This window comes from Cibotium barometz, chromosome 17 (genome assembly GCF_041138505.1).
Source record: "Cibotium barometz isolate CiBa-2024 chromosome 17, ASM4113850v1, whole genome shotgun sequence".
Lineage (NCBI taxonomy): Eukaryota > Viridiplantae > Streptophyta > Polypodiopsida > Cyatheales > Cibotiaceae > Cibotium > Cibotium barometz.
This window is the reverse complement of record NC_141062.1, coordinates 2398488-2414251: the sequence shown is the minus strand read 5'-3', so window position 1 is coordinate 2414251 and position 15764 is coordinate 2398488. Positions and strand designations below refer to the sequence as shown.

Below are 15764 nucleotides of genomic sequence, written 5' to 3'. Positions count from 1 at the left end.
CTTGTAGCCGACAGCACACCTTGCAGCCGACAGGTCTTCCTTGTCCTTCTCCTAGTCCAACACTCGCCAAATCTGCATTTCATACTCCAAAATCCCTGGTTCTAATCTCTTTTTTTGGCTGCCCCTTCAGGACTAGCTTCAGGACATGTCCATGGGCAAAACCTTTGCACACGACATCCCCCTCTACTAAACTTGATGACGGGATTCCAACTTGTTCTTGGATGACTGTCATCATCCCATTCTGTTCCCGGAGTCCCTTTGTCATCCCATCCATCTCTGGCAACCCTTTTCACTGAAAACCCGGCCCGTTCTCCAAAACCACTCAAACTCTGAATAAGATTTATGCATTTGTTTGCCCTGTCTCTGAACACCGTCTTGGTCTTCATTCCTGAGAAATGAGTCTGGCGCTCTCACTCCACCCCTTGGAGGATCATCCTCCCTTGGAACCGTTGCTCGAGAGCCTTTCCTGGCTCACGGGACTGCCATCCCTTTTGGGCTTTGTGGAACACCACCAACCAACCTTCTGGGAGCTCTTCCCGGTCTTGTGTTCCTTGCCTTGGGCTTTGTACCTGTGCACTTTCTTGTACCTTGGACCTGTACACCTTCATATGGGACTGAATCAGTGTTTAGCCTTGCTGAGCCTGATGCTCTGATACCAATGTTACATGCGGAAGCTCTGAGAGTCTTCTTTTAGCCCTAAACACCACTTAGAACATGCTGATGCAAAAACGCAGACAGAAGAGAGAGTAGAGAGAGAGAGAGAGAGATGGCTGGAAATTCAGTATATTCATATGGTACAAAAAGGTACATAAATCCTTTGAAAAGGTAGTAAAATACCTAAACAAATTCGTAGTTCTGTGACGCAGCCAACAAGGGGCTGAATGACTAAAACAAGAGCAAACTTGCCTTTTATAGGCTGGAGAATATCCTATGGACTAGCCGACTACTGGTCGGCCAGCTCTTGGACAGCTCACATAATGATGTGTCCCTCCACAAGATACTCCATAGAAAATGCTCCAAAAATCTGGTTCTGTTTTGATCTTCTCTTCTTTATCTTGTTGCCTCCTTAGGGTTAGCCTCTGTGAGAAGCATGTACATGTGTGTGCACATGACAAGAAGCAAAGATGATGTCGGAGCTGAAGCACGGTCGGTGACGAAGGCTCGCGTCAATGTGAGGCAAAGGCACTCCGTGAGGTGGTCGGTGTCGAAGGCTTGCGTCGGTGGTTACAGAGGCACTCCGAGGTGGTAGTGGCAGTGGAAGCTGAAGTGATGTGATGCAGGCTCTGGTGATTGACAAGGGTGCTGCGGTACCTGAAGGGTGATGAAGAGCACAGAGGGCTGCCGTCCGGAGTGGTGGTGGTGCAAGCTCTAGTGACAAGGGTGTTGCAATACCTGAGTGGTGGTGAGGAGCAAAGAGGGCTGCTGTCCCGAGTAGTGTGAGATGGTGAGCAGAGAGTGGGCTGCTGCCCAAGGTAAACTGTAGAAGAAAAACGATGAAGTACTTAGCAGAGAGTGGGCTGCTGTCCCAAGATATGTACTAATGATAAAACGCTGAGGTGTTGTACTGTGTAGCAGAGAGGGTTGCTGTCCCATGAACTGAAGATAAAACGCTGGCTGCTGGTTGGTCCAGTGAAAGGGCAGTCGGCCAACAGCAAGACACAATAAAAACTAATAAATGCACAATAATCCCCTTTTTAGGGCTGGATAAAATGCCATTTTCACACAAGTTGCAACAGGAAAGCATATCCATGCGCTACCATGCCTACTAAGTTTGGAGCACTGGGATACTGCATACACCTTGCTCCAATCCTGCAAGGGTCTTCGGGTAGGCTCGAGCTTTGCACAAAACTCACCAGCGCTATCCCCAAGCTCTCTAACTTGGTCTTCAAGTTCTTTGGTTCGGTTTTCGGGAGCACTCCTTGTCACCATTTTAGGGATATACCAACATTTATACAGTTATGAGTATTCTACAGATTTATGAGGATTTATGGACTTTCGGACAAGCTTCGGGAATGGGAGATTATACACAAATGGGTTTTGGGCACCTTGGACATTGCTGGGCAAGTACCTCCAAGTGCAACGAACCATCTCCATGATTAGAGTTTCTTTACCCAGATGGAGGCAAGATGGAGATATCCTTCGCGGTGTTTCTCTCACTAAGGTGGGTGGTAAAGACACTACTAAGAGGGAGATGCCTACAAACGAACCTACGCTCCAGCTTCAGGAGATCCTTCAACGATATCAGCGTGCGCTAGTACATAGTTAGAGATACAAAGCCTATTGCCCCATCAGCGACCACCCCCGACACTTGACCCTGCCACACACTTATTGCCCCCGTGGATTGTATCTCTATTTATGAGAATGTATTGCACATTTTCAGTTGGCCATTCCATGATTAAGTTACTCATGGATTCATTGTAACTTTTGGTCTCATAGACTCTTGCCGTCTTTTGCAGACATTAATATATTTTTCTTTCTTTCTACACCCACTCCCTGTGGAGGGGCACTAGTGTGCGGCTGCTTGGTAGTATGGGGATCTTAAAGAAAATAATTGATGGTAGGTTTCTAAATAGATTGTTTTAGGGATTGATTTCTTAGTCCAAGGTTGCATATGTAAGTTCTTTAAAAAATAATCTAAATTTGCATGTTGAAGTATGTATTGTGCTTTCTTAGTGACAAGGTATTGGCTGATGGTGCTCAGGTGTTATCTGGAAGGGTGATACTTTGATTGATGGTGTACCAGAAACTTTAGACATGCTGCGGGATTCGGTCAGTTTTCCGTAATTTTACTGAGGTGAACCAGGCTTATTGCTTTCAAATGTGTGAGGACTTCCCCGACGATGAGAATTTGCTAACAAACATGGATGTGTTTCAGGGGAAAAGGCTTGTGTTTGTTACAAACAATTCTACAAAATCTAGGAAGCAATACGGCAAGAAATTTGAGACTTTAGGTCTCAGTGTGAGCGAGGTAGGGTTGACCTTTTCACTTTGTCCAGTATTAATGGCACTATGAAGGTTGTGGTGTTATGTTCAGAGAATCTAAAGCTCTTTGTGTCATGAGTGCAGGAGGAGATTTTTGCCTCATCTTTTGCTGCAGCCGCATATCTGAAGTCTATTGACTTCTCCCCTGAGAAGAAGGTGTGTGTTTGTAACTTCTCCTTCTATATCTGAAGTCTATTGACTTCACAACTGGAGGCTTGACTTACTCTTCCCTACAAAGGTGCTCGTAGTTTTCATCAACATATGATCCTGGGAGTTGGAATGCCCTTGCTTCTATTGCCTGAGATGCTTTTGAGCACAATATGTTCTTTTCCCTATATCATTGGTGCCCTTATGATATGGCCTGATGAATCCGTGTAATAGTAGTTTTGGAAGCAGCTCTATGCCTATATTTTGCCTTGATTTGCAAATCTTTGAATGTTTTCTTGTCTTGTTTTAAAACAGGTTTATGTGATTGGTGAAATTGGAATATTGAAAGAGCTTGAGCTGGCAGGCATTGGCTACCTTGGGGGCCCGGTACAATTTAGCCAGTTGAAAGTTGTATTGTTTTGAATGTGAACATATGCTGTGTCTAAAAATATTGTAAGCAAAAAGGAAAAAAAGATGATAACATCGGCTAGGTCGAGAGATGTTTGTGAACGCGAGCGCTCTTGTTTGTTAAATGGACTGAATGCTAAATCAGGATTACCAGTCCCTTGTTATGGATGAGAGTTTAATGTCTAGAAAAGCTGCCAGTCGGCCCGTTTTCTCGCCACTTTCCACCTCTAGAAATACCCCATTCGTTAGGGCCCAGTCTCTTGGCCCAACACGTTTTCTTGACTTTTGATCTTATTAACTTTTTTTTTTGATGTCCCACACTCTTCTCTGAAACATGGCTCTATAGACTTGATGAGCTATGAGTTTAGGCTCGTTTGCCTATGGCCACTTGATAGGTGCACAAAAAAGGAACATATTTCTCTATGACTTGCATTGCATCAAACCCAAGCGCTTGATGCATTCCATCCTGTAAGGTCTCCACTGAGGTTTTTTCTCCCTGCTTGCCTTGTCAACCTAGGAACCCATAAAAGTACCTCTTGATGAAGCGTTTGACTTCTTGAAATGTGATCTCACACTCAGGCTCCAATGTTGTTGGGAGCTGAGGTGTAGAGATATATGATTCTAAGACATCAGTAGAGGAGCATAAGTGCATGTAGATGTGGACAAAGTTGAAGTAAAAGAGTTGGCTTGAGTAACACAAACAAGAATCAAATGCTTTGCAAACAGCCTTGTCAAGGTTTGTCCACACAGGGTGACATTAGGGCTTAAGATCAGGTCAAAAGGCATAGATGATAAACAAGGGACTGATATTCATGTAATGCCCCTTGTTGGTTCCAAGGGATAGGAGTTGATTAGCTAAACAAGAATGCTTATGGTTCAATAAGAGGTAGATAAAATGTCGAGTCAAGGCGCTAGACGCTATAGTGCTAAAGTAATCCACACTACAATGCCAAAAAATCAGGAATGACCTTGAACGAATGGGTATTTGTACCCAAAACCAACATGGGTGGTGGTGGGTAGTTAGAGAATACGTAGTGGTGTGAGGCACCTTCCTCTTGTGAGCTTGGTGAAATGGCTGCGTGACTTCCAAGAGTCATCACTTCTCACAAAATCAATATAAGAGCCCATAATAGAATAGCAATTTCCTGTGATTGTAAACATGCTTCGCTAAGAGACTCTCTAAATAAGATTGATTCACTGACATCGCTAATCATGAACCGACGCTCAAGGAGATAGTTGTACACTCAATGCAAGCACCAAGTGAGATTGAGGAGCTAATCAAAGCTAAATCCACTTATGAGTTGCACGATGACAAGCTCAAAAGAGACATAATCACGATTCACAAGGTGCAAGAGCATGTCTACAAAGTCCACTTACATCACTTAGATTAGCTCACGAATCACAAAGCAAGTGCACCTTTAAATAGGCTCACAATGTGTCCAATGTCTACAAAGTCCACTTACATCACTTAGATTAGCTCACGAATCACAAAGCAAGTGCACCTTTAAATAGGCTCACAATGTGTCCATACCATGATCTCATTGCTCACATGCTAGCCACCTAGGATTCTAAAATTTAACCTAGGTAGATCTACTCCCTTAGTAATTCCCATCTTATTTTTGAGAGTCGAACCTATGGCTAGACTTCTAACACTTACACTTATGTCACAGAGACTTTCACCTTGCATCCAACTAATGGATGATTTGATCACCAATTTTGACACTCTTGATCAACGCATCCATACCACGTAGGGTTTGCCTTGACCAAGGAGCTCTCATAGGTGAGGACATAGGTGAAACCCGCCTCGAGGATAAAGTGAACCACTTAACTATTAAAATGAATAAATATCAAGAGCATAAAATAGCCATTTACATACGCACAAAACAAAAGATAGATGGCATGAGATCAGGGACACCTATAACATGCAATAGCTTAATCGTTGGAACGGGCAACAAAGCCTTCTTTAAACCTATTAGTTTATGCAATCCACTTACCTTGAGAGAGAAGAGTAGAGAGAGAGAAGATAGAGAGTCGACACCAGATTGGGTCCCGATTACCCACTGAAGGTCCCCCCCTGCAAGTAAGAGTATTTACTCGTATTTCTTTGGAGAACTTTGTACAATGACAATGATTGATGGCTGAGGACTGCCCAACGCAAGGACGAAGCAGACTGAACACAGGCTGAACCATATGCTGGCCAAGACTCCAAGACACCTTGAATAACTCTTCAATGACCACTATGCAAGCCGACGTGCTGATATGCTGGCTGAATGCTGGAGAGGATCTTCACTGAAGCCTTGGGGATTGTAGCACAATAAAGTGCTGAATGCTGAATGTATGCACAGGAGGCCGGAGCCTTTAGGCACACATAACTGCTCCTTGAATGCTGGAGACTGATTTATAAATGATGATTTATGCCATGGACTGAGCGCTTGCTTATATATGGACATTTGCTGCTTGTCGGTCTGCTTCAGGAGGCTGACGGCCAGATTGGACAAGGGAAAATACCGTAAAATAGCATTTAAATGCTGCGCTTTTTCCCATGCGTGTCCCATAGGCTGGCCGACTGCTGTTTGAAAGCCTATGCAGGCTGCCGATTGGATGTCCATCGTTTCCATGATGCTTTTATAATGGCCGACATGCATAATCCTTGCCGACATGCTCATGAGGAGTAGCATAGGGTGTCTAGCCCCACCCCCATAGTGGGGTGCCTTATGGGCTGGCCCATGTGCATATGCCCCTGTGATGCTTACTAAAGCAATACCTACTGCTAGGGTTGACATCTACATTGACTTATATGATGAATTCTCCAAGTGGATAAAAGGACTAACACATGTAGACGCTCTAAGCATAGTCACATGGGATGGGGAACAGGGACGAGAACGGCAAACAGCAAACGGTGGGGAACGGGGACGGCATATGGAATATGTAATTTATTGAAGTATCCTTACATCGACTACAAAGAACACTAAATAAAAGAACATTTATGATTTTACACTTTGAACTTCGAAGGCATAAAGTTTTGAGTTATTTAGTAAATGCCATTGCACAATGCAAACACTGAAAACGCCAAACAGGCGCTAATAAGTACACCGACAAACAAATATATAAGCATGGAATGATGATCACTATCAAATAACAAAAGATTAATGTCTACAATGCACATAAAGTGCTGAGTCAAGACTCAAAAGTAAAAACAATGAAACATAGCTAAATGATAAATGAGAGAGCTTGCAATGCTCAATCGGAGCCTAGACCCTGAGAAGTGCTGGCCTCATGATCATGGCTACCTACATAACCAGTCTAAAAGGTAGTGGCATCGACCTCTGGGCTCTGTTGTGTCGCTGCCTACTCATTTTTCTCCTCTTGCTCCATCTCCCACTCGGTAAAGGGATCTGCCTTTGCAGTCACACGCTTGCAAAGCATTCGTGCTTACAAAGACAAGATGATTGGCCTTTTCTACACCAAGGCATTTCCTCTTCTTTGATGCAATATGGCTGTAAGAACTCCAAAGCTGCTCCAAACAAGAGGAGCTTACAGCTGGCTGCGAATGCGGATAGCCAACTGTTGCAGCAGCTGAGGCCCATCTGAACCATAGTTCTCCCACCACAAAGCAATCCCAACCTTTAATCTATCCTCTCGTGCATCCGCACAACCAAAAGCACCACGAAAGGATCTGTATGCAGCAAGCTGTCTCTAATTTTGTCCCTAATGCCTCCATCTGGCACAAGACGATCCGAGATGCGCCATCACTCACCTCTCTGTCACTCTCTTGTCCATTACCCTAGAACTCAGGGTCCACCATATATGCGGCTGTATGCAAGGGAGAGGCATAGGCATTCCACCTCGTCACACATAGGGAACGAATCTCCTCATTTCTGTCCTCATCTGGCTTCTCTATCATTCTATCCATCGCCTCATACACCTTCTGGATGCATGGCTGCATAGCATCTACAAGCCTCAACAAGTGGACGATAGGCCTCACCATAGCATCAATGCGTTTCACATCCTCCCAAAGGAAGTGCCCTCTGCATGCTCCTTGCATAATCTGCCTATGGCTGTCGAAGCCAATGTGGAAGTGGTGAACTCGTTGCTCTTCGCGCTGATAAAGAGTTGCCTCAACGCACCGTTGCATTGTTGGGTAGGAGGGTAGCTAGCCTGCACACACACACACACACAATCTCAAGCACAGAGAAACGTGAGTGCTGGAAAAGATGTACCCAATAATGATGAAATGAAAGTACAAGTGAGTACATAAAGTAGCCTAGGGCAAAGTGCCCAACACACATAAGTGTGTTCACACGGGGAAAAAACCTGTCCAGTCATAGGAAAAAAGTGCCCGTGAGTAAGCTGGGTTCACACCTGAACTAGTTGGGAGTGGACATGACCAACAAACCCCCCTCAAGTGAACGGTGTGAACGGGTAGCAGCAGGGTGATAAAGCTGTGAATGCTGCCCTGCACTATGCTCCACAGTAAGAGTGATCAAGAGAGATCACGATGGCAAAGATGAACTGCACTGCCAATGGGAAAAGCAAGCACTATATGATGGGGAAAAAGAGAATCCCCAATGTCTTAGTGCTAATGCTAGAGCATAGTAGTACATAAACGCATCGCCTGAAATGCATGTCAAAGATCATGTGGACATCAACTGCATCAAATCAAGATGTTATGTGCATCACAGATGCCATGGACATTCTCAGGGCTAGATCCAGAAGAGGCAGCCAGATAAAAAGAGTAGAACCAGGATGATAGAGCACAGATCACCTTTTGGCAGTGAAGACTGGAGACAGGCGTGGAGAGCAAACTGAAGACCAGATGGCTGTCAGCTCTGCAGGAAAAGGGGTTGCTGGCTGCACACAAGGTGGTCGGCTGCACACTGGAGTGGTCGGCTGTACCAGAAGACAAGGCGACGATAAAGCCCATGCATTAACTCCAGTCGGGCTGCGTTAAAAAGACAATAATAAAGTTATGACTGGCCGACCAGCAGTCGGCCAGTTCCCCATGGATTTCAAGGGGCTATAAATAGCCCAAGTGCTCATCATTGAACTCATTCACTCCCTTATGGAGTGGGCCATCTAGTTAGGACTGTTTTGGTGTATTCCACCTTTTCAAGAAGGCAGCCTAGGGCTGCAGACAAGTACCCTTTTTGTACCATAGAATATATTGAATTTTCCAGCACTTCTCTCTCTCTATTCTCTCTACTCTCTCTCCATATCTACGTTTTGCATCAGATGGTTTTCCAAGAGTGTTTAGGGTTGAAAGAAGACTCTCAGAGCTTCCGCGCATTACATTGGTATCAGAGCATCAGGCTCAGCCAAGCTAAACACTGATAACCCAGGAGGTTTGTTTGGTGGTGTTCCACAGTGCCATATAGGGATGGCAGTTCCGTGAGCCAGATAGGTTCTCAGGAAAACGGTCCCAAGGGAGGTTTATCCTCCAAGGGTGATGTGAGAGTGCCAGACTCATTTCTCAGGAATGAAGACCAAGACGGTGTTCAGAGTCAGGGCAGGAATGGATTGTGGACTAGAGGAAACTAGATGCATAGATCAGACAGAGTGGTTTGGAGAACAAGTCGGGTTTTCAGAGAAAAATGGTTGCCAGGGATGGATGATGACAGAGGGACTTCGGGACAGGATTGGGATGATGAAAGTCATCCAAGAGCAGGTTGGAATCCCGTCATCAAGTTTAGCAGAGGGGGATGTCATGTGCATCACAGATGCCATGGACATTCTCAGGGCTAGATCCAGAAGAGGCAACTAGATAAAAAGAGTAGAACCAGGATGATAGAGCACAGATCACCTTTTGGCAGTGAAGACTGGAGACAGGCGTGGAGAGTAAACTGAAGACTAGATGGCTGTCGGCTGCAGGAAAAGGGGTTGCTGGCTGCACACAAGGTGGTCGGCTGCACACTAGAGTGGTCGGCTGTACCAGAAGACAAGGTGACTATATAGCGCATGCATTAACTCCAATCGGGCTGCGTTAAAAAGACAATAATAAAGTTATGACTGGCCGACCAGTAGTCGGCCAGTTCCCCATGGATTTCAAGGGGCTATAAATAGCCCAAGTGCTCATCATTGAACTCATTCACTCCCTTATGGAGTGGGTCATCTAGCTAGGACTGTTTTGGTGTATTCCACCTTTTCAAGAAGGCAGCCTAGGGCTGCAGACAAGTACCCTTTTTGTACTATAGAATATACTGAATTTTCCAGCACTTCTCTCTCTCTACTCTCTCTCCATATCTGCGTTTTGCATCAGATGGTTTTCCAAGAGTGTTTAGGGCTGAAAGAAGACTCTCAGAGCTTCCGCGCGTTACATTGGTATCAGAGCATCAGGCTTAGCCAAGCTAAACACTAATACAGTCCCATATGATGGTGTACAAGTCCAAGGTACAGGAAGTACACGGATTCGAAGCCCAAGGCAAGGAACACAGATCGGGAAGAACTCCAAGGAGGTTTGTTGGTGGTGTTCCACAGTGCCAGATAGGGATGGCAGTTCCGTGAGCCAGATAGGTTCTCAAGAAAACGGTCCCAAGGGAGGTTTATCCTCCAAGGGTGATGTGAGAGTGCCAGACTCATTTCTCAGGAATGAAGACCAAGACGGTGTTCAGAGTCAGGGCAGGAATGGATTGTGGACTAGAGGAAACCAGATGCATAGATCTTCATCAGAGACAGAGTGGTTTGGAGAACAGGCCAGGTTTTCAGAGAAAAAAGGTTGCCAGGGATGGATGATGACAGAGGGACTTCGGGACAGGATTGGGATGATGACAGTCATCCAAGAGCAGGTTGGAATCCCGTCATCAAGTTCAGCAGAGGGGGATGTCATGTGCATCACAGATGCCATGGACATTGTCAGGGCTAGATCCAAAAGAGGCAGCCAGATAAAAAGAGTAGAACCAGGATGATAGAGCACAGATCACCTTTTGGCAGTGAAGACTGGAGACAGGCGTGGAGAGCAAACTGAAGACCAGATGGCTGTCGGCTGCAGGAAAAGGGGTTGCTGGCTGCACACAAGGTGGTCGGCTGCACACTAGAGTGGTCGGCTGTACCAGAAGACAAGGCGACTATAAAGCGCATGCATTAACTTCAGTCGGGCTGTGTTAAAAAGACAATAATAAAGTTATGACTGGCCGACCAGCAGTCGGCCAGTTCCCCATGGATTTCAAGGGGCTATAAATAGCCCAAGTGCTCATCATTGAACTCATTCACTCCCTTATGGAGTGGGTCATCTAGTTAGGACTGTTTTGGTGTATTCCACCTTTTCAAGAAGGCAGCCTAGGGCTGCAGACAAGGACCCTTTTTGTACCATAGAATATATTGAATTTTCCAGCACTTCTCTCTCTCTACTCTCTCTCCATATCTACGTTTTGCATCAGATGGTTTTCCAAGAGTGTTTAGGGCTGAAAGAAGACTCTCAGAGCTTCCGCGCGTTACACAAGAGGCATCGCATAATACCCCCTTGAAGGCAAGCATCCAAATGCCAACCTGAACTGCATGTAATCCATATCAATGACAACAAGAGAGCAAAGCATAGCTCTGTAACGGCACCAGTGATAAGCATAAGAAGTGGTAGCAGATATACGCCTGTGTAAAGGCAACAGGATCGAGAAGTCATGCCTGTGAGACATGCAATGTAAGCTGCAAGAGAGAAACTCATCAATGGAGGATCCGATGAGGAAAAAATCAGCAATGGTAGGGCTGATAAAAGTAAAAATTCAGCAATGGGAAAAGCTGAAAATCAGCAGAAAAAGTGGGGGCTCGGGGCGGGCATTAGCCAATGCTATGAGAGGATAGCGATGCCATGATCAGTGGCATGTATGGCAAGTGTAAAGATGCATAATCCCACAATGAATAATATATATGTGACATGTCAAAACTATGAGGGCAAGCCAACACTGGCCAAGTGTGTAGAAGGCACTCCCAGTAAGCATCACATGTGAGAAAGTGAAAATAAAACACTATAGAAACAATCCCGCTGCAAGGGAAAACAGCATAAAAGGCATCTCCAATAGACATCACATAAGAGAAAGTGTCTAGCATAGACAAGCATAAGGGTCAACAAGCATAAGTGACCATGAGGCATCACCAACTGCATGTGGGAAAGTAAAATCTCCCCCTGAAATGCATCTGCCAGACAATGCATACCAAGAAGTACTGACTAAAGGGCATAGTCATCAAAAGCAATGGCATCAGAAGACATCTCTGTAGGTGATGAAGATGTAAGGGTCAAGGCTGATACATGTGTAGCCAAATTGGCCTGATCTGCACTTGTGGAAGAAGATGCGAGCTTCTTCTTTTTTTCACTCTCAATACGCTTCTTGCATTCCTCTATGGTGTGCCTTGTTTTCCTGCATTAATTACAACGCTTTTTCTTTTCAGGCTTGTCCTCTGTCTTGGCAGGATCCGATGGGCTAGGTTTAGGCCCAGATGTATTCCCACGAAAGGGAGCAGCCATTGCTGACTCAGTAGACATCATGTTGTTCCTGTTGGAATGAGATTGCTCTTCACTGAGCAAGAGAGTCACAAGGTTGTCAAAAGTAACCGCATTAGGTGCATTGCCAGCCAACAACCGTAGAGTGGTGCCAAATGTCTGATAAGAGTTGGGCAAATTACTCAAAACTGTCTCTGAACAAGATAGCCATCTATCAAGACCTCATCAATGTTAATGAGCTGCCTCGTAGGTCTTTCACATGTGTAAGGTACTGATCAATAGAGTAACCTTCAAGCATGTGGTTAGTCTCAAGCTTGCCCCGAAGGTAAGCTACACGAGCCTCATTGTTTGCGACCTGAATACAACGCTGCCAAGGTATCCCAAGCACCCTTTGCAGTGGTGCAGGAACGAATGCGCGGAATGATATGCCTGCGGCATGAGAGAGCAATCAACTCATGGGCCTGAGCATCCCTAGCATCCCAAGTACGTTGTTGCTAAGTAGGAGGAGGACGAGGAGGTGGCTGCAGGAGGGTGAGTGGAAATCACTTCACCTTCCGCTGGAGCATGTGCAAGAGGACACTCCTCAGTGCCATCCACATATAGCCATACATTCTTGGCAACCAATACATGACGCATCATATAAGTCCACATAGGGTAGTTATCCCCATTGAGCTTGTCCTCTTGAGATAGCATTCCAAAGAGGTCATTATTATTGTTGGCCATGATAACACATCAAATCTGTCATAAGTCACCATGAGTAGGCAATGCCCAGCAAAACCGTAAGATTGCGGGAGATAAATAGTAGGATAATCAATGACTGAAAGGGAACTCCTTCACCACAAGAAATACATATGTATGTCCTAAATTTGCAATATGTCAAAGTGTCCACAATGGCATACATATATTGTAGCAAACCACAAATGTATACATGTGCCATGAAAAACACGATGAGTTGACACTTGTAAGAGCTGCAAGTGCTCAAATCCTGGCAAAATCAAAGTTAAATTGGTCAAATGTTGCAAAAATGGGCTCAATGTAGAAAAGCCCCAATTTTTGGGTAGCTAATTAGACCAAATCTGAACCGAATCTGCACCTCTAAATCTGCTAAAGCAATTGTCACTTGTACCAAATGCTGTGATGCCCAAAATTGGAGGGAAATGCCCCAATGCCAAGTAAATGTGCCTCTAATACCCAAAATGCCTGCAAATGTCTATAATAGACTTGCAAATAGTGCCAATTTTTGCAAAATCCCTAATTTTTGCATACATAAATGTGCAAATCTCATGGAAATCGATGCCAGGAAGGAGCAATGTCACAAATGTGAGCTTAATTTTGAAAAGCCCCAAATTTGGTTAACACAAATCTGCCCAATGTTGTGATTTCTGTCGAGAAAATGCCCAAATGTCGGGGTAGACTTCCTATAAAGCACTTGCACCTGTAAATCCCTTAGACAAACCTGTAAATCTGGCCAATTTCTGCAAAAAATCCCCAAAACTGAGTACAATGTTCTGTAATGTCTGTGAGATCAAAAGAAAAAGGACCAAAAGCTGCAAATTTAGGCTTAATGTTGAATTGCCCCAAAATTTCGCAAGTAAAATGAGCCAATTTCACTGATTTTGAAGTGGGAAAATGTTTGCAGGTGGTCAAAATCGGCGGGCAGGTTTAGGGTGGTGCTGGTACAGTCGGGCGCACAAGGCAGGGCGGCAGCCTGCAGGGTGAAGGCGGCGATTGAAGGTACAGTCGGCGGTCAACAGTTGACGGTGGCAGGGCAGCGCAGCGCAGATATGGGGCGACTGCTGTACAGTCGACGGGCGGCGCTGGGCAGCGAAGGCGGCGGCTCATTCAGTCGGCACAGGGTGGAGCAAGGGCAGTACGACACAAGGCGAACTGGTCGGTGCAGGGGCGGCGCAGATATGGGCAACAATTGGGCGGCGTAGTACGATGCAGGGCGGCGTAGGGGCGACGATAGATCTGAGGGCGGCGGCAGGGCGACGGAGGGCGGATGCAGAGGGCAGAGGGCAATAGGGGAAACTCTAACCCTAATGCTCAGAAACCCTAATGCAAAATGCAAGGAGAAACCCTAACCCTAATGCTTTGTGTGCAATAGACTGAAGCAGGAGGAGAAGCTCAAGGGTAATGGGGTAAACCCTAACCCTAGCAGCACCTTGCTCTGATACCAATGTTGGGTAGGAGTGCAGCTAGCCTGCACACACACTTTTTTTTTTTTTTTGTAAAACCAGTTGAAATTGCATTAGATCATAAATGTACAAAAGGGTTTGACATCAAGAGGATGTCTAAACCCTAGAACTTTAAAAACAGTAGTAAAAAAGTTCTATCGAATATCAGGGCAGTGCTCAAGAAAAGAGCCTATGCCCTATCCATCAGAAACAGTAAAAGAAAAGCTGAACACAAGAAGCATCCAAATCTTCCTCATGTACGGCATCATATAAGGATTGTCGCAATGAGGCTCGGAAGAACTCATAAGGGTGCCGAAGGGGTGAATTCAGATATGCATGATTTCTTTGTAGCCAGAGGGTCCATAAGGCCTAGTATCTGATCCAATGGAAGAAAAGAGAATACTGTGACAAAGAAGCTGATAACGTGCCAAACATCCAGAAAAACCTGTAGAACCTGTGTGCAGGAAATCTGAGAGATAAAAAATAGGAGATCTTGTCCAGAAGGTCTCTGGAATATGAACAAGACCACAATAAATGCGGAATACTCTCAGTAGTATGATGACATCTTGGACAAAGAGGAGAGGCAATCCTTCTTTGAGCCAATTTCACTCCCATTGGAAAAATACCGACAATGCATCTCCAAAGAAAGAGTCTCTGCTTCAATGGCATTTTCAACTTCCATATCAATGTCAGTTTTCCTTTCCACCAAGCTAAAGACTTATCCGGATGCCAAAGAGAATTAGCATGATGAGCAATCCATGGAGGAGGTAATATCAATCGATAAGCCTTAATAGAAGTCAATAGATGCAAAAGCTGAGAGGATAATCTTGAATTTGAAGACTGAAGATGCCAATCTTGAAGCCTGTCTCTTACATCCAATGTTGGAATCGGAATGAAAGGGTGTAAGAGATCTACAATAGCTTTCCATATAAATCTATGATGCATCCCAAGATTGTATTGTTGACATGCTGCCGGAAAAGAAAGAATTTGCCCTCGAGTATCTACCACGTCGTCAATGAACCGGATGCCCAACTTCATAAGATTGTAAGCTCTGATTGGTTGCTGTACAGCAAGGGGAGAGTAAAAAACAGCACTCCAATGTATGCTTTCCATTCGAAGCGAGGAAGCTATAGAAGCAGGATGGGGAGACCATTTGATGTGAGAGAGCACTTTCTTCCAATCTTGAATCAAGGAAGTAGAAAATGGACAACCAGGGATTTTACCTTGAAATTTGCCAAGCACTACTTCCGATGGATCAACTAACCAACGACCATAAGCATTTGTGCGCATCTGACCACACAAAATTGCCAACATGATAGACCAAGGCTGCTCTTGTTGAAAAAAGGTTTTGAGCATAGTGATCTTTCTTGCCAGCACATGAAATTTGATGTTTATAATATTCAAACCACCATGCATTCTTGGTGAGCAAAGCAGGTCCATTTTGAGCAACCTTAAAGCTTTTTTATGAAGCTTAGTTTTCCAAAAAATCTCCATGGCTTGAGACATAAAAGAAGAAAGATCTTGAGATGACCAATGTAAGAGAGGAAGGTAGAACTGGACATAGGCCAGAATAATGGACTGAACAATTCGGAGCCGTACGTGCAATGGCCAAGTGGAGATCT

General features: G+C 44.9%; 1 protein-coding gene across 2 annotated transcripts in view; it reads left to right on the top strand.

Annotated features, from left to right (window-relative positions):
• The window catches only part of LOC147629581 (phosphoglycolate phosphatase 1A, chloroplastic-like), a 110252-nt gene that overhangs the window by 23520 nt on the left and 70968 nt on the right, over positions 1 to 15764 (top strand). For both annotated transcript variants that reach the window (XM_086811080.1, XM_086811081.1), the window contains exons 3-6: positions 2702 to 2769; positions 2876 to 2968; positions 3067 to 3138; positions 3445 to 3516. In XM_086811080.1, coding sequence (XP_086667206.1) covers positions 2702 to 2769; positions 2876 to 2968; positions 3067 to 3138; positions 3445 to 3516 — 305 coding nt within the window. The remainder of the gene's footprint in view (positions 1 to 2701; positions 2770 to 2875; positions 2969 to 3066; positions 3139 to 3444; positions 3517 to 15764) is intronic.